The following is a 19,438-nucleotide window of genomic DNA, read 5'->3' on the forward strand; positions in this document are numbered from 1 at the left end:
TTACTGTGTGCAGAGCACTGTACTAAGCACTTGGGAAGTACAAGTTGGCAACATATGGGACAACCTGATCACCTTGTATCCCCCAGCGCTCAGAACAGTGCTTTGCACATAGTAAGCGCTTTCTAGACTGTGAGCCCACTGTTGGGTAGGGACCGTCTCTCTATGTTGCCAACTTGTACTTCCCAAGCGCTTAGTACAGTGCTCTGCACACAGTAGGTGCTCAATAAATACGATTGATTGATTAACAGATGCCATTATTATTATCATCATTCATAGTCTTAATCCCCATTTTCTAGATGAGGTAACAGGGGTGCAGAGCAGTGAAGAGACTTGCCAAAGGTCAAACAGCAGATAATAATAATAATAATCAATCAATCAATCAATCATATTTATTGAGCGCTTACTATGTGCAGAGCACTGTACTAAGCGCTTGGGAAGTACAAATTGGCAACACATAGAGACAGGCCCTACCCAACAGTGGGCTCACAGTCTAAAAGGGGGAGACAGAGAACAGAACTGAACATACCAACAAAATAAAATAAATAGGATAGAAATGTACAAGCAAAATAAATAAATAAATAAATAAATAGAGTAATAAATAGGTACAACCATAAAAATAATAATAATAATAATAATAATAATAATAATAATAATAATAATATTGGGATTTATTAAGAGCCGGAATTAGAATCCAGATCCCTCTTGTGCACTATGCCACGCGGAGGCTAGCATTATTTATCAGGCGGATTTCTGCTAACTTCTGGCGTTGTTCAACCAGATCGATTCACATTTTGACCATTTCCCTGCTCCAGGGGCTTGGCGAGGCAACTGAATCTTTGGCTCGAACCCAACGCCCATCTGACTCAGGATAAAACTCATCTACGCTGACTTGGCTTGAGGGGGCCCTAACTTCAAAATGTTTCAAAACGTCTGAAAAGTAGCCGGGGAAGCCGGACAGAGGCCCGGAGCTGCAGACCGAAGCGTACACCGGGGTCACCGGGACGGAGCTGGAAAGATGGAAAAAAAAAACCCCAAAAACAAAAGAAAATCAAAAGGCGGAAATCAGGCCACGTTGAGGGCTACCTTACTGGACAAACCGTTGGCCCACGGTCAATCAATCAATCAATCAATCAATCAATCGTATTTATTGAGCGCTTACTGTGTGCAGAGCACTGTACTAAGCGCTTGGGAAGTACAAGTTGGCAACACCTTTCACCCGAAAAGCCAACTCAACTAATGAGAAGCAGCGTGGCTCCGTGGAAAGAGCCCGGGCTTGGGAGTCGGAGGTCGTGGGTTCTCATCCCGGCTCTGCCGCTTATCAGAGCCGGGATTATTTTACTTTGTTAATAATCAATCAATCAATCAATTGTATTTATTGAGCGCTCACTGTGTGCAGAGCACCGGACTAAGCGCTTGGGAAGTACAAGGTGGCAACATATAGCGACAGTCCCTGCCCAACAAGCAGCAGCGTGGCTCAATGGAAAGAGCCCAGGCTTTGGAGTCAGAGGTCATGGGTTCAAATCCCGGCTCTGCCAATTGTCAGCTGTGTGACTTTGGGCAAGTCACTTCACTTCTCTGGGCCTCAGTTACCTCATCTGCAAAATGGGGATTAAGACTGTGAGCCCCCTGAGGGACAACCTGATCGCCTTGTAACTTCCCCGGCGCTTAGAACAGTGCTTTGCACAAACTAAGCGCTTAATAAATGCCATCTAAAAAAACAACAACAGTGGGCTCACGGTCTAGAAGGGGGAGACAGAGAACAAAACCAAACATACTAACAAAATAAAATAAATAGAATAGATATGTACAAGTAAAATAAATAAATAAATAGGGTAATAAATCTGTACAAACATATATACATATATACAGGGGCTGTGGGGAAGGGAAGGAGGTAAGACGGGGAGATGTTTTGTTTTGTTGTCTGTCTCCCCCTTCTAGACTGTGAGCCCACTGTTGGGTGGACACCGTCTCTGTATGCTGCCAACTTGTACTTCCCAAGCGCTTAGTACAGTGCTCTGCACACAGTAAGCGCTCAATAAATATGATTGATTGATTGATTGACTTTGGGCAGGCACTTCACTTCTCTGGGCCTCAGTGCTCTCATCTGGAAAATGGGGATTAAGACCGTGAGCCCCACGTGGGACGACCCGATTACCTTGTATCTCCCCCAGCTCTTGGCACATAGTAAGCGCTTAACAAATACCATCATCACCATCCCGGCTCTGCCACCTGACGGCTGGGTGACTTTGGGCAAGTCACAGTGTGGCCTAGTGGAAAGCGCCCGGGCTTTGGAGTCAGAGGTCATGGGTTCAAATCCCGGCTCTGCCACTTGTCAGCTGTGTGACGCTGGGCAAGTCACTTGACTTCTCTGAGCCCCAGTTCCCTCATCTGTAAAATGGGGATGAAGACTGTGAGGCCCTCCTGGGACAACCTGATCACCTTGTATCCCCCCCAGAGCTTAGAACAGTACTTTGCACATAGTAAGCGCTTAACAAATACCAACGTTATTATTATTCTCTGTGCCTCAGCGACCTCATCCGTAAACTGGGGATGAAGACCGTGAGCCCCCATGGAGGACGGCCTGATAATAATAATAATAATAATAATGGTATTTATTAAGCGCTTACTATGTGCAAAGCACTGTTCTAAGCGCTGAGGAGGTTACAAGGTGTCAGGTTGTCCCACAGGGGAAGGGGGCCTCACAGTCTTCATCCCCATTTTACAGATGAGGTCACTGAGGCATTTGTTAAGCGCTTACTATATGCAAAGCACTGTTCTAAGAGCTGGGGTGGATACAAGGTGATCTGGTTGTCCCATGGGGGGCTCACGGTCTTAATCCCCATTTTCCAGATGAGGTCACTGAGGCCCAGAGAAGTGAAATGACTTGCCCACAGTCACCCAGCTGACACTTGGCGGAGCCGGGATTTGAACCCATGCCCTCCGACTCCCAAGCCCGGGCTCTTTCCACTGAGCCCCACTGCTTCTCTCGTATCTCCCCCGGCGCTTCTAACCGCTGGGGAGGTTACAAGGTGACTGGGTTGTCCCACGGGGGGCTCACGGTCTTCATCCCCATTTTCCAGATGAGGTCACTGAGGGCCAGAGAAGTGAAGTGACTGGCCCACGGTCACCCAGCTGACAACTGGCGGGGCCGGGATTTGAACCCATGCCCTCCAACTCCAAAGCCCGGGCTCTTTCCACTGAGCCACGCTGCTTCTCTCGTATCTCCCCCGGCGCTTCTAAGCGCTGGGGAGGTTACAAGGTGACTGGGTTGTCCCACGGGGGGCTCACGGTCTTCATCCCCATTTTCCAGATGAGGTCACTGAGGCCCAGAGAAGTGAAGTGACTTGCCCACAGTCACCCAGCTTGACACTTGGCGGAGCCGGGATTTGAACCCATGACCTCCGACTCCCAAGCCCGGGCTTTTTCCACTCTGCCACGCTGCTTCTCTCGTATCTCCCCCGGTGCTTCTAAGCGCTGGGGAAGTTACAAGGTGACTAGGTTGTCCCACGGGGGGCTTACAGTCTTAATCCCCATTTTCCAGATGAGGTCACTGAGGGCCAGAGAAGTGAAGTGACTTGCCCACAGTCACCCAGCTGACACTTGGCGGAGCCGGGATTTGAACCCATGACCTCTGACTCCAAAGCCCGGGTTCTTTCCACTGAGCCACGCTGCTTCTCTCGTATCTCCCCCGGCGCTTCTAAGTGCCGGGGGAGGTTACAAGGTGACTGGGTTGTCCCACGGGGGGCTCACGGTCTTCATCCCCATTTTCCAGATGAGGTCACTGAGGGCCAGGGAAGTGAAGTGACTGGCCCACAGTCACCCAGCTGACAGTTGGCGGGGCCGGGATTTGAACCCATGCCCTCCGACTCCCAAGCCCGGGCTCTTTCCACTGAGCCACGCTGCTTCTCTCGTATCTCCCCCGGCGCTTCTAAGCGCTGGGGGGGTTACAAGGTGACTGGGGTGTCCCACGGGGGGCTCACGGTCTTCATCCCCATTTTCCAGATGAGGTCACTGAGGGCCAGGGAAGTGAAGTGACTGGCCCACGGTCACCCAGCTGACAGTTGGCGGGGCCGGGATTTGAACCCATGCCCTCCCCAAAGCCCGGGCTCTTTCCACCGAGCCACGCCGCTTCTCTCGTAGCTCGGCACGGCGCTCGGCACGCAGTCAGCGCTTCACAAACGCCGTCCTTAGGGTCACTAATTACCTTCATGAGCCCTTCCGAGAAGGAGAGCGGCACGGCTGAGGCGAGGTGGGCGGGGGGGGCGGTGACGGCGACGGGCGCGGCGGACGAGACGGCGTGGTGCGGCGTCAACACCTGCACCTGGGGGACGTGAGGGACCGGCGGGACCTGGGGGGCCTGCGGGTAGGGCCGCACCACCACCGGCTCCTGCTTTTCTTCGCGAGACTGGAGGGAGCCGTTGGGGCCTTCGGGATCCCGACTGGACTCCTCATTGACCGCTGGACGGAAACAAAAAAAAAACAAAAGTCACGAGCCCCGAAGACTGAGAAACGGGGTGGAACGGGAAGGCGGCGAGGATCCGGCTGCACGCTCCTTAGCGGGAGCACCACCATCATCATCAATCATATTTATTGAGCGCTTACTATGTGCAGAGCACTGGACTAAGCGCTTGGGAAGTACAAATTGGCAACATATAGAGGCAGTCCCAACCCAACAGTGGGCTCACAGTCTAAAAGATCAGTGTCAATGTTTCGGGGTTTATCAACCCAGCAGTTCTCTATTCACCAAAGGAAACGTGCCCATTTCACCCCTCAAAAAACACCCCAAACCAAAAAGCAAACCTTCGTTAGAGATTATTATCTTCCTTCTCTCCCACCTACCGTTTTCAAGCTCCCGGAAAACGGCTGTAGTTTAATGTTTCGTACTTTTTGCGGGACTATTTAAAGCGACTACGAAATTATAAGGAGAATGATGGCATTTGTCAAGCGCTTACTACGTGCCAAGCACTGCTCTGAGCGCTGGGAGTGATCGACCGGATAAAAGAGGCGGCAGCGTGGCTCAATGGAAAGAGCCCGGGCTTGGGAGTCATTCATTCATTCATTCAAGGGTATTTATTGAGCGCTTACTGTGTGCAGAGCACTGCACTAAGTGCTTGGGAAGTACAATCAATCAATCAATCAAATTTATTGAGCACTTACTGTGGTATTTATTGAGTGCTTACTGTGTGCACAGCACCGTACTAAGTGCTTGGGAAGTACAATCAATCAATCAATCAATCATATTTATTGAGCGCTTACTGTGTGCAGAGCACTGGACTAAGCGCTTGGGGAGTACAAGTTGGCAACATATAGAGACGGTCCCTATTCATTCATTCAATTGTATTTATTGAGCGCTTACTGTGTGCAGAGCACTGCACTAAGCGCTTGGGAAGTACAAGTTGGTAACATATAGAGACGGCCCCTATTCATTCAATCGTATTTATTGAGCGCTTACTGTGTGCAGAGCACCGGACTAAGCGCTTGGGAAGTACAAATTGGCAACATATAGAGGCAGTCCCAACCCAACAGTGGGCTCACAGTCTAAAAGATCAGTGTCAATGTTTCGGGGTTTATCAACCCAGCAGTTCTCTATTCACCAAAGGAAACGTGCCCATTTCACCCCCCAAAAAACACCCCAAACCAAAAAGCAAACCTTCGTCAGAGATTACTATCTTCCTTCCCTCCCACCTACCGTTTTCAAGCTCCTGGAAAACGGCAGTAGTTTAATGTTTCGTACTTTCTGCGGGGCTATTTAAAGCAACTAAGAAATTATAAGAAGAATGATGGCATTTGTTAAGCGCTTACTACGTGCCAAGCACTGCTCTAAGTGCTGGGAGTGATCGACCGGATAAAAGAGGCGGCAGCGTGGCTCAATGGAAAGAGCCCGGGCTTGGGAGTCATTCATTCATTCATTCAAGGGTATTTATTGAGCGCTTACTGTGTGCAGAGCACTGGACTAAGTGCTTGGGAAGTACAATCAATCAATCAATCAAATTTATTGAGCACTTACTGTGGTATTTATTGAGCGCTTACTGTGTGCACAGCACCGTACTAAGTGCTTGGGAAGTACAATCAATCAATCAATCAATTGTATTTATTGAGCGCTTACTGTGTGCAGAGCACTGGACTAAGCGCTTGGCAAGTACAAGTTGGCAACACATATCAACTGCCTCATAACACTTCTCTCAGGAAGGTGGGTTACGTCCCATTTTACAGACAGGGAACCTGAGGCAGAGATGCCAGGTGATTCTCCCAAGGTCACAAAGCAAGTCAACAGCAGCTTGACTCAGTGGAAAAGAGCCCGGGCTTTGGAGTCAGAGGTCATGGGTTCAAATCCCGGCTCCGCCAACTGTCAGCTGGGTGACTTTGGGCAAGTCACTTCGCTTCTCTGGGCCTCAGTTACCTCATCTGGAAAATGGGGATGAAGACTGTGAGCCCCCCGTGGGACAACCTGATCACCTTGTCACCTCTCCAGCGCTTAGAACAGTGCTTTGCACATAGTTAGCGCTTAATAAATGCCATCATTATCATTATTATTAACAGCAGAACCGGGTCAAAGCAGTCGAAATCCCAGGATTAGCCTACAAAGCCAACGTACCTCCTATAATATCATCATCACCATCATTCACTTAAGAGTATAGGAAAATGGTTCACTCTTGGAAATCTACATTAACGTTCATTTAGCAATTTTAGGAAAAAAAACCCACTATATCTTGTTGCTCGTTTGAATGCAAGAACGTAACAGAGAACCTGCTCAACTTGCTGTCCATCACCATCATCATTCTCTTAAGAGTATAGGGAAATGGTTCACTCTTGGAAATCTCCGTTAACGTTCATTTAGCCATTTTAGGAAAAAAACCCACTATATCTTGTTGCTCGCTTGAATGCAAGAACGTAACACAGAACCTGCTCAACTTGCTGTCCATCACCATCATTATTCACTTGAGTATAGGGAAATGGTTCACTCTTGGAAATCTCCATTAACGTTCATTTAGCCATTTTAGGAAAAAACCCCACTATATCTTGTTGCTCGCTTGAATGCAAGAACGTAACAGAGAACCTGCTCAACTTGCTGTCCATCACCATCATCATTCACTTAAGAGTATAGGGAAATGGTTCACTCTTGGAAATCTCCATTAACGTTCATTTAGCCATTTTAGGGAAAAAACCTACTATATCTTGTTGCTCGCTTGAACGCAAGAACGTAACAGAGGACCGGCTCAACTTGCTGTCCACCATTTAAATGACAGGCTTCTTTCCTTAAAAGGCTTTACTTGGCTATTTTCTTTATGTATGTTTGGTTTTGTTCTCTGTCTCCCCCTTTTAGACCGTGAGCCCACTGTTGGGTAGGGACTGTCTCTAGATGTTGCCAGCTTGGACTTCCCAAGCGCTTAGTACAGTGCTCTGCACACAGTAAGCACTCAATAAATACGACTGATTGATTGATTCTTGTAGCAAATTCAATTCGACTGAAGTCGTTTTTTTCAAGTAGGCTTCAAGGTCAAAAAAAGAATCTACCACCTTATGAAAGGTCATTTACTACAGCTTCAACATCTGTTTTATAGGTTTTTTTGGCCGAGACGCCAACTGCAATGGAAATTTGCCTCCCTGCCTAGATTATTTTCTATAATCTTGACAGAATCTCGAATGCAGCGCCAACAGGCCAGAATCCATCTGTCAGCACGCCAGCGATCCACTCCAAAGGGGAATGCCGATTTGCCGTTCTTCCGGAACTGCGCCGGAACAATCGGAAATCCGTGAATCCACCAGACACCATCCCGGCTCGTGTGCTTTCGGTGAGCGCTGCCCAGGCCAAGCTCCTCGGAAGTCCTCCCGGGAAAACGGGGACACCGAGGGCCGAAAGCGGAGCCGCGGCGTTGCCGACGCTCGCTCTGAACCGTCCAACGGGGAAGTCCTCGGGCGCGGGCGGGGAGAAAGGCGATGTCCGCCGCCAATCTCTAACGGGAGACACGGCGGGTCTGGGATGATCACTGAAAAGCTGCCTGTTTGGTTCTGTTGTCTGCCTCCCCTCTTCTAGACTGGGAGCCCCTTGTTGGGCTCTTTCTGCTGCCAAACTGTACTTTCCAAGCGCTTAGTCCAGTGCTCTGCACACAGGAAGCGCTCAATAGATACGACGGAATGAATGAGAAGCGGAAGCCCCGTCAAAAACACGGGTGCAGGCACGTCACTCCGGCAACGCGCTGCGGGGAGAAGGAAGGAAGAGCAAGGCCGGGGATGGATGAGGTGGGTCTCCGAAGACCTAATTTAATCCGGCATCTTTGTAAATTTAATTCCCCTAACTCGATTAGAAGTTAACCGGGAATGAACCGATAGGAAATCCGCAGTTCTGTCTGAGCGAGGAACATCCCGGCAGGGCAGAGTTAACCATCCGTAGCCTTACCTGCGGTTGCTGGGTTTATCAGCCCTGTGGCCCCAGTACTGGAAATCTGGGATGGAGCTTGGCCCAGCCCGGCAGAAGGGGCTCCGGAACGGGGAAACTGTTGAGAACTCATCTCCGCCTGTACGACATCAAAGGGAGTGTTAAAAAACAGCAGGACGCCAAGACCGGTGGCGACGCGCGGATTCGAGAACTGAGGCCGAACGCTCAGAAAAGTCCGAGAAAAATCCGTCCAGCCAATACAAAGAAAGACAGGGTCAAAGGGGGCTGGATTTCTAGTCCAAATATTCAAGAGAAAACAGAGGTACAATAGATCATTTTGGACCTGCCTGATTTAAAACGTTAAAAGTTTTCCTGCCGTATAAAGGCACAAAGCATATATAGTATATATACATAGTATATATATATATACAGTATATATATATATTATGCATATATAGTATATATATATATACTAGTATATATACTACTACTATATATACCACTATATATACTACTATACTATATACTATACTATACTACTATACTATATACTATATAGTAGTATATACTATATACTACTATATATACTACTACTATACTACTACTACTATATATATAGTTCCTCCCTTCAAGGCCCTGCTGAGAGCTCACCTCCTCCAGGAGGCCTTCCCAGACTGAGCCCCCTCCTTCCTCTCCCCCTCGTCCCCCTCTCCATTCCCCCCATCTTACCTCCTTCCGGAACTTCCCCACAGCACCTGTATATATGTATATATGTTTGTACATATTTATTACTCTATTTATTTATTTTACTTGTACATATCTATTCTTTTTATTTTATTTTGTTGGTATGTTTGGTTCTGTTCTCTCTCTCCCCCTTTTAGACTGTGAGCCCACTGTTGGGTAGGGACTGTCTCTATGTGATGCCAATTTGTACTTCCCAAGCGCTTAGTACAGTGCTCTGCACATAGTAAGCGCTCAATAAATACGATTGATGATGATATAGTAATTATATTCTTGGCAAACGGGTCTTCCTCAATGTATTCAGGGGCCCGTCAAGGAAAGGAACTGACTGGAGATAGTGGGGCTTTTTTTTTGGTCTGAGTTCTGAATATCTTTAAAAGCCGTCACAAATTCCGCCATCGCAATAGGAAACAAAAATAAACACGGATTAAAGGACCGCTTCCTCTACAGTAGCAAGCCATATTTTTCGCGCCAAACCAAGCAATCTATAGTACTTGAGAACCGGTGAGCCGAGCACCGCGCCAAGTGCTTGAGGAGAGAATGTTTCCCTGCCCTCAAGGAGTTAACCATCTAGGTGGGGGAGACAAACGCTAAAATAATTTACAGATAGGAGGAATGAGGAAAGGATAGTAAGCTGAGTGAGTGCTTAGGTATATGAACAATCAATCAATCGTATTTATTGAGCGCTTAATGTGTGCAGAGCACTGTACTAAGCGTTTGGGAAGTACAAGTTGGCAACATACAGAGACAGTCCCTACCCAACAGTGGGCTCACAGTCTAAAAGGGGGAGACAGAGAACAAAACCAAACATACTACCAAAATAAAATAAATTGAATAGACATGAACAAGTAAAATCACTAATAGAGTAATAAATATGTACAAACATATATACATATATACAGGTGCTGTGGGGAAGGGAAGGAGGTAAGATGGGGGATGGAGAGGGGGACTAGGGGGAGAGGAAGGAAGGGGCTCAGTCTGGGAAGGCCTCCTGGAGGAGTCTATAAGTCTACATGAGCAGAAGTGTCACAAGTAGTAAGGAAAAGAGCTACGGTGATAGTTGCAGGGGTATAAAGTGGGAAGATAATTTTTAAATTGTCTGTGGGGAATTGAGAAAATGCATTAAAAAACTGGAACTTCCCCAAAATACAGAATTTTAATCCAATTTTTTCCTGGACAAATTGTCTTTAGAAAGCAATCTAAAGCGAAGCATTCATTCATTCATTCAGTCGTATTTATTGAGCGCTTCCTGTGGGCAGAGCACTGTACTAAGCGCTTGGGAAGTACAAGTAGCATGGCTCAGTGGAAAGAGCCCAGGCTTTGGAGTCAGAGGTCATGGGTTCTAATCCCGGCTCTGCCCCTGGTCAGCTGTGTGACTTTGGGCAAGCCACTTCACTTCTCTGGGCCTCAGTTCCCTCATCTGTCAAATGGGGATTGAGACCGTGAGCCCCCCGTGGGACTGCCTGATCACCTTGTGACCTCCCCAGCGCTTAGAACAGTGCTTTGCACCTAGTAAGCGCTTAATAAATGCCATTATTATTATTATTATTATTAATCTAGTCACTTTACAAATTTTTGCACAGTTCCTTGGTCAAATGGACAGACTCGGCCGAGGAGAAATTGCTCTCTGCCACCTTCAAAAGAACCCCTAAAGCTCGGGAGACAAATTTGAGTGGATTTCAGACGCCCATAAAAAATAACTGATCGGTAACGGGCTTGCCCCTGGCCCATTTTAAATTTGACTGCTACAGCACAGTGACTCTGAAACTTTGATGAAGAATAATGAAATTATTGTTTCACTTCATCTAGACAAATCGTTAATCACCTGGGGCCGTGCCTACAGAACAGGCTACGTGGGGCTAGGCACTTTGAGATTTATGCAGAATTCGGATTCATTCATTCAATCGTATTTATTGAGCGCTTACTGGGTGCAGGGCACTGTACTAAGCGCTTGGGAAGTACAAGTCGGCAACGTATAGAGACGGTCCCTACCCAACAGCGGGCTCACAGTCTAGAAGATGACATGCCTTAAAAGAGATGACAATCTGGACGGTGGCAAGTGGAAAAACAGACCAGGCTTTGGTCACAGTTTAAAAAAACATGCTTTGCTTTTATAGAAAAAAAAGAATTTGGCAATTTACAAACAGTCCCTAGTAAAAAAACAGTTCTGTTCTGTCCCCCTTTGACAGTTGGAAAAAGAAGGATACCTGGATGTCATTCATTCATTCATTCAATCGTATTTATTGAGCGCTTACTGTGTGCAGAGCACTGTACTAAGCGCTTGGGAAGTGCAAGATGGATTTGTTCGTGGTCTCCCGGACCAAGATCAATCAATCAATCAATCAACCGTATTTATTGAGCGCTTACTGTGTGCAGAGCACTGTACTAAGCGCTTGGGAAGTGCAAGTTGGATTTGTTTGTTGTGTCCCGGACCAAGATCAACCAATCAATCAATCAACCGTATTTATTGAGCGCTTACTGTGTGCAGAGCACTGTACTAAGCGCTTGGGAAGTGCAAGTTGGATTTGTTCGTGGTCTCCCGGACCAAGATCAATCAATCAACCGTATTTATTGAGCACTTATTGTGTGCAGAGCACTGTACTAAGCGCTTGGGAAGTGCAAGTTGGATTTGTTCGTGGTCTCCCGGACCAAGATCAATCAATCAATCAATCAACCGTATTTATTGAGCGCTTACTGTGTGCAGAGCACTGTACTAAGCGCTTGGGAAGTGCAAGTTGGATTTGTTCGTGGTCTCCCGGACCAAGATCAATCAATCAACCGTATTTATTGAGCACTTATTGTGTGCAGAGCACTGTACTAAGCGCTTGGGAAGTGCAAGTTGGATTTGTTCGTGGTCTCCCGGACCAAGATCAATCAATCAATCAATCAACCGTATTTATTGAGCGCTTACTGTGTGCAGAGCACTGTACTAAGCGCTTGGGAAGTGCAAGATGGATTTGTTCGTGGTCTCCCGGACCAAGATCAATCAATCAATCAACCGCATTTATTGAGCGCTTACTGTGTGCAGAGCACTGTACTAAGCGCTTGGGAAGTGCAAGTTGGATTTGTTCGTGGTCTCCCGGACCAAGATCAATCAATCAACTGTATTTATTGAGCACTTACTGTGTGCAGAGCACTGTACTAAGCGCTTGGGAAGTGCAAGTTGGATTTGTTCGTGGTCTCCCGGACCAAGATCAATCAATCAATCAACCGTATTTACTGAGCGCTTACCGTGTGCAGAGCACTGTACTAAGCGCTTGGGAAGTACAAGTTGGCAACATATAGAGACAGTCCCTACCCAACAGTGGGCTCACAGTCTAGAAGGGGGAGACAGAGAACAAAACCAAACATATTAACCAAATAAAATAAATAGAATAGATATGGACAAGTAAAATCAATCAATAAATAGAGTATTAAATATGTACAAACATATATACAGGTGCTGTGGGAAAGGGAAGGCTCAGCCAAGATAAAGCTCAGCCAACACGCTCTTGCTCACTTCACTGATACCTAAATCCATCGTTCAAATCGATGGATTTAGACTGTGAGCCCACTGTTGGGTAGGAATCGTCTCTATATGTTGCCAACTTGTACTTCCCAAGCGCTTAGTACAGTGCTCTGCACACAGTAAGCGCTCAATAAATACGATTGATTGATTGATTACTATGTTCTAGAGAAGCAGCGCGGCTCCATGGAAAGAGCCCCGGCTTTGGAGTCAGAGGTCACGAGTTCAAATCCCGGCTCCGCCAATTGTCAGCTGGGTGACCTAGGGCAAGTCACTTTGCTTCTCTGGGCCTCAGTTACCTCAACTGTAAAATGGGGGTGAAGACCGTGAGCCCCCCGTGGGACAACCTGATCACCTTGTAACCTCCCCAGCGCTTAGAACAGCGCTTTGCACATAGTAAGCGCTTAACAAATGCCATCATTATTATTATTAGGCACTGTACTAAGTGTTGGGGTGGATACAGGCAATATTCAATCATATTTATTGAGCGCTTACTGTGTGCAGAGCACTGTACTAAGCGCTTTAAGCTATGGCAATATGGGGCGGACCCTGTCCCACGTGGGGCTCACAGTCTCAATCCCCATTTTACAGTTGAGGTAGCTGAGGCACAGAGAAGAAAAGTGACTTGCTTACTTCCCAAGCGCTTAGTACAGTGCTCTGCACATAGTAAGCGCTCAATAAATACGATTGATGATGATGATGATGATGATGATTTTACAGATGAGGGAACTGAGGCCCAGAGAAGTGAAGTGACTTACCCAAGGTCACACAGCAGACAAGGAGTGGAGAGTCAGGATTGGAACCCATGACCTCCTGACTCCCAAGCCCTTCCTCTATCGACTTCGCCATGCTGTTTCTCCCTATTGTACTTTCCCAAGCGCTTAGTACAGTGCTCCGCACACATTTAGCGCTCCATAAATAAGACTGAGTGATGGAATGAATACTAGAAATTCATTATATTCACTCATTCCACCGCATTTGAGTGCAAATTCATTCATTCGTTTGGTCAATCCTATTTACTGAGCGTTTCCTGCGTGCGGAGCACTGCGCTAAGCACTTGGAAAGTCCAATTCAGCAATAAAGAGAGGCAATCCCTGCCCACAACGGGCTCACAGTCGAGAACGAAAACAGTCTAGAGAAGCAGCGTGGCTTAGCGGACCGTGCCCGGGGTTGGGAGTCAACAGGTCGTGGGTTCGAGTCCCGGCTCCGCCACTGATCGGCTGTGTGACTTTGGGCAAGCCGCTTGACTTCTCTGTGCCTCAGTTACCTCATCTGGAAAATGGGGATGAAGACTGGGAGCCCTACGGGGGGAACGACCTGATTACCTTGTATCTCCCCCCGCGCTCAGTACAGTGCCTGGCACATAGTAAGCGCTTAATAAATACCATTATTATTATTATTATTATAAGCTGAGAATAATGGACACAAGTTCTGTGGGGCTGAGGCTGGGGGAAGTGTGCTCTTCCAGGTGCACTTATTGAGCGCTTACTGTGTGCAGAGCACTGTACTAAGCGCTTTAAGCTAAGGCAATACTCTGCACCTGCCTGGCTTGGTGGGAAGAGCCCGGGCTTGGGAGTCAGAGGTCGTGGGTTCGAATCTGGACTCCGCCACATGTCTGCTGTGTGACTTTGGACAAGTCGCTTCACTTCTCTGGGCCTCAGTCACCTCATCCGCAAAATGGGGATGAAGACTGGGAGCCCTACGGGGGACGCTTAGAACAGTGCCTGGCACATAGTAAGCGCTTAATAAATACCATCATGATGATGATTATGATTATAAGCTGAGAATAACAGACACAAGTTCTGTGGGGCCGAGGCTGGGGGGAAGTGTGCTCTTCCAAGTGCACTTATTGAGCGCTTACTGTGTGCAGAGCACTGGACTAAGCGCTTTAAGCTAAGGCAATACTCTGCACCTGCCTGGTTTGGTGAAAAGAGCCCGGGCTTGGGAGTCAGAGGTCGTGGGTTCGAATCCGGCCTCCGCCACTTGTCTGCTGTGTGAATTTGGGCAAGCCGCTTCACTTCTCTGGGCCTCAGTCACCTCATCTGCAATCAATCAATCGTATTTATTGAGCACTTACTGTGTGCAGAGCACTGGACTAAGCGTTTTAAGCTAAGGCAATACTCTGCACCTGCCTGACTTAGTGGAAAGAGCCTGGACTTGGGAGTCAGAGGTCGTGGGTTCGAATCCGGCCTCCGCCACTTGTCTGCTGTGTGACTTTGGGCAAGCCGCTTCACTTCTCTGTGCCTCAGTTACCTCATCTGCAAAACGGGGATGAAGACTGGGAGCCCTACGGGGGACGACCTGATTACCTTGTATCTCCCCCGGGGCTTAGAACAGTGCCTGGCACGTAGTAAGCGCTTAATAAATACCATCATGATGATGATTATGATTATAAGCTGAGAATAACGGACAAGTTCTGTGGGGCCGAGGCTGGGGGGGAAGTGTGCTCTTCCCAGTGCACTTATTGAGCGCTTACTGTGTGCAGGACACTGTACTAAGCGCTTTAAGCTAAGGCAATACTCTGCACCTGCCTGGTTTGGTGAAAAGAGCCCGGGCTTGGGAGTCAGAGGTCGTGGGTTCGAATCCGGCCTCCGCCACTTGTCTGCTGTGTGACTTTGGGCAAGCCGCTTCACTTCTCTGGGCCTCAGTCACCTCATCTGCAATCAATCAATCAATCGTATTTATTGAGCGCTTACTGTGTACAGGGCACTGTACTAAGTGCTTTAAGCTAAGGCAATACTCTGCACCTGCCTGGCTTGGTGAAAAGAGCCTGGGCTTGGGAGTCAGAGGTCGTGGGTTCAAATCCAGCCTCCGCCACTTGTCTACTGTGTGACTTTGGGCAAGCTGCTTCACTTCTCTGTGCTTCAATTACCTCATCTGCAAAACGGGGATGAAGACTGGGAGCCCTACGGGGGACGACCTGATTACCTTATATCTCCCACGGCGCTTAGAACAGTGCCTGGCACGTAGTAAGCGCTTAATAAATACCATCATGATGATGATTATGATTATAAGCTGAGAATAACGGACACAAGTTCTGTGGGTCTGAGGCTGGGGGAGAAGTGTACTCTTCCCAGTGCACTTATTGAGCGCTTACTGTGTGCAGGACACTGTACTAAGCGCTTTAAGCTAAGGCAATACTCTGCACCTGCCTGGTTTGGTGAAAAGAGCCCGGGCTTGGGAGTCAGAGGTCATGGGTTCGAATCCGGCCTCCGCCACTTGTCTGCTGTGTGACTTTGGGCGAGCCGCTTCACTTCTCTGGGCCTCAGTCACCTCATCTGCAATCAATCAATCAATTGTATTTATTGAGCGCTTACTGTGTGCAGAGCACTGGACTAAGCGCTTTAAGCTAAGGCAATACTCTGCACCTGCCTGGCCTGGTGGAAAGAGCCCGGGCTTGGGAGTCGGAGGTCGTGGGTTCGAATCCGGCCTCCGCCACTTGTCTGCTGTGTGACTTCGGGCGAGCCGCTTCGCTTCTCTGGGCCTCAGTTACCTCATCTGCAAAATGGGGGTGAAGACTGGGAGCCCTACGGGGGACGACCTGATTACCTTGTATCTCCCCGGGCGCTTAGAACAGTGCCTGGCACGTAGCGCTTATCAAATAGCACCGCTATTACTAGTAGTAGTAGGCGCTCAAATAAATTCAGTGGATTTAATCAAGGGGAGGGAGTTGATCAGTGAGGAGAGGGAAGGCCAGACCAACTCTCCCTCAGGGAGGCCCGGAGGGGGCGGGGCCTGGACGCGGCGGAGCCAATCGGGGGGCGGGCCGCGAAAAGGGGGCGGGGCCTGACCGCGACAGAGCCAATCGGGGGCGGCCTACGGAAAGGGGGCGGGGCCTGACCGCGGAGGAGCCAATCAGCGGCCGTGCACGGAAAGTGGGCGGGGCCAGAGACGCGCCCTGTCCCTCGGCGAGGCGGAGCCAATCGGGGGCGGGCTCCGAAAGGGGGGCGGAGCTTGCCCGCAGCGGAGCCAATCGGGGGCGGGCCACAAAAAGGGGGCGGAGCTTGAGCGCGGTAGAGCCAATCGGCAGCCAGGCACAGAAAGGGGGCGGGGCCGGGGACGCGCCCTGTCCCTCGGCGAGGCTCGGAGGGGCGGGGCCAATCGGGGGCGTGCTACAAAAGGGGGCGGAGCTTTGCCGCATAGGAGCCAATCGGCGGCCAGGCACATAAAGGAGGCGGGGCCAGAGACGCACCCTGTCCCTCGCCGAGGCTCGGAGGGGCGGGGCCTAAGGGGCGGAGCCAATCGGGGGGCGGGCTACAAAAGGGGGCGGAGCTTTGCCGCATAGGAGCCAATCGGCGGCCGGGCACAGGGAGTGGGAGGGGACCAGAGACGCACCCTGTCCCTCGGCGAGGCTCGGAGGGGCGGGGCCTACGGGGCGGAGCTTGGCCGCGTCGGAGCCAATCGGGGGCGGGCGACAAAAAGGGGGCAGGGCCTGGCCGCGGCGGAGCCAATCGGCGGCCGGGCACAGAAAGGGGGCGGGGCCAGGGACACGCCCTGTCCCTCAGCGAGTCCCGGAGGGGCGGGGCCTTGCCGCAGCCGAGCCAATCGGTGGCCGGGCTACAAAAGGAGGCGGTGCCTGGCCGAGGCAGAGCCAATCGGCGACGGGGCACAGAAAGGGGGCGGGGCCAGAGGAACGCCCTGTCCCTCAGCGAGGCCCGGAGGGGCGGGGCCTAGGGGCGGAACCTGGCTGCGGAGCAGCCAATCGGGGGCGGGGCCTGACCGCGGCGCAGCCAATCGGCGGCCGGCCACAGAAAGGGGGCGGGGGCAAAGAGGCGCCCTGTCCCTCAACGAGGCCCGGAGGGGCGGAGCCTGGGCGCGGCGGAGCCAGTCGATGGGCGGGCTACAAAAGGAGGCGGAGCCTAGCCCAGGCAGAGCCGATCAGTGACGGGACACAGAAAGGGGGCGGGGCCAGAGGAGCGTCCTGTCCCTCAGCGAGGCCCGGAGGGGCGGGGCCTGGCCGAGGCGGAGCCAATCGGGGGCGGGGCCTGACCTCACCGCAGCCAATCGGCGGCCGACCACAGAAAGGGGGCGGGGCCAGAGACGCGCCCTGTCCCTCGGCGAGGCCCGGAGGGGCGGGGCCTAGGGGGCGGAGCCTGGCCGCGACGTAGCCAATCGGCGACGGGCGATAGCATGGGGCGGAGCCTGGGCGCGGCCGAGCCAATCGGCGGCCTGATTCGGAAGGGGGCGGGGCCGGAGGCGCGCCCCGGAGGGGGCGGAGCCTGGCCACGGAGGAGCCAATCGGCGTCGGGCTACAGGAAGGGGGCGTGGCCAGAGGCTCGCCCTGCCCCGTTACTCCTTCGGGCCCCCATTGCAGCCGTAGCCCCGCCCCCCCGCCCCCCGCCGATTGGCCGAGGCCCGCCGCGTCACCGGGGCCTCCAGGCCAATCAGGGCGCGGACCCCGCCTTCCCGCCGACTCCCGGCCAATGGGCTTCGGCCGTCGGCGGGGCTCGAAACCCCCCCGATCCGGGGCCAACGAGGGGGGGGGGGGGAAAGCCGAGGGGGGGGGCGGGCCCCGCCTTTCCTCGGCTCCGAGAGCGGCGGCGGCGGCGGGCGCAGGACCCGGATGTGGAGAGTCACTTGAAACTGCTCCGGGCGATCAACTGCCTTCCCCCCCCCAAGCCCGATCCCCTCCCCCGGCCCCGGGGAAAACGAGGGGCGGGGGCCCCGCAGCGCCCGGCACGGTCCGGTCCGGTCCGATCGGCCGCTAACTGGAGCCCGCAGCGTGTCCCCCCCGGCCCCGCGTCCTCTGGCCTTCCGATCGGGGCCCGCCCGCCCGTCCTCCCGTCCGTCCTCCCTCCCGCCCCGGCTCTCACCCTCCGGACTCCGGGAGCCGCCAGCACCGCGGCTCTCTCAGCCCCGCCGCCGCCGCCGCCACTGCTTCCGCCGCTTCCCCCAGCCCGCTCCCCATTGGCCGCCGCCGGCCCCGCCCCCCGCGGGCTCAGCCAATAGGCGCGCCTCGCGGCGGGGGGCGGGCGAGGGGCATGCTGGGAGATGTAGTTCCGGACGGGGTGCCGGACCGCGGGGAGGACAGGGGAAGCCGGGGCCACCCCCAAGGGGCTCGAGCCTGGGGAACCATGGCGACGGCGTTTATTAATCAATCAATCAATCAATCAATCGTATTTATTGAGCGCTTACTGCGTGCAGGGCACTGGACTAAACAACAATAATAATAATAATAATGTCGGTATTGGTTTAAGCGCTTACGATGAGAAGCAGCCATTCATTCAGTCGTGTTTATTGAGCGCTTACCGGGAGCGCTTGGGAAGTTCATTCATTCAATCGTATTTCATTCATTCATTCATTCAATCGTATTTATTGAGCGCTTACCGTGTGCGGAGCGCTGGACTAAGCGCCTGGGAAGTTCATTCATTCAATCGTATTTCATTCATTCATTCATTCAATCGTGTTTATTGAGCGCTTACCGTGTGCGGAGCGCTGGACTAAGCGCCTGGGAAGTTCATTCATTCAATCGTGTTTCATTCACTCATTCATTCAATCGTATTTATTGAGCGCTTACCGTGTGCGGAGCGCTGGACTAAGTGCCTGGGAAGTTCATTCATTCAATCGTATTTCATTCATTCATTCATTCATTCAATCGTTTTTATTGAGCGCTTACCGCGTGCAGAGCGCCGGACTAAGCGCTTGGGAAGTTCATTCATTCAATCGTATTTCATTCATTCATTCATTCAATCGTATTTATTGAGCGCTTACCGTGTGCAGAGCACTGGACTAAGCGCCTGGGAAGTTCATTCATTCAATCGTATTTCATTCATTCATTCATTCAATCGTATTTATTGAGCGCTTACCGTGTGCAG

At 51.1% G+C, this 19,438-nt stretch overlaps 1 protein-coding gene across 3 annotated transcripts in view; it reads right to left on the reverse strand.

The window, feature by feature from the left end:
• Positions 1–18,459, reverse strand: part of SAP130 (Sin3A associated protein 130) — a 104,439-nt gene extending 85,980 nt beyond the window's left edge. For all 3 annotated transcript variants that reach the window (XM_038747742.1, XM_038747734.1, XM_038747728.1), the window contains exons 1-3: positions 18,437–18,459; positions 8,399–8,516; positions 4,205–4,458 (exon numbers count right to left, since the gene is read on the reverse strand). In XM_038747742.1, the coding sequence (XP_038603670.1) occupies positions 4,205–4,458; positions 8,399–8,510 (366 nt within the window). In that variant the 5' untranslated portion in view covers positions 8,511–8,516; positions 18,437–18,459. The remainder of the gene's footprint in view (positions 1–4,204; positions 4,459–8,398; positions 8,517–18,436) is intronic.
• Positions 18,460–19,438: the final 979 nt, after the last annotated feature.

Source organism: Tachyglossus aculeatus, chromosome 1 (genome assembly GCF_015852505.1).
Source record: "Tachyglossus aculeatus isolate mTacAcu1 chromosome 1, mTacAcu1.pri, whole genome shotgun sequence".
In the NCBI taxonomy this organism is placed as follows: Eukaryota; Metazoa; Chordata; class Mammalia; order Monotremata; family Tachyglossidae; genus Tachyglossus; species Tachyglossus aculeatus.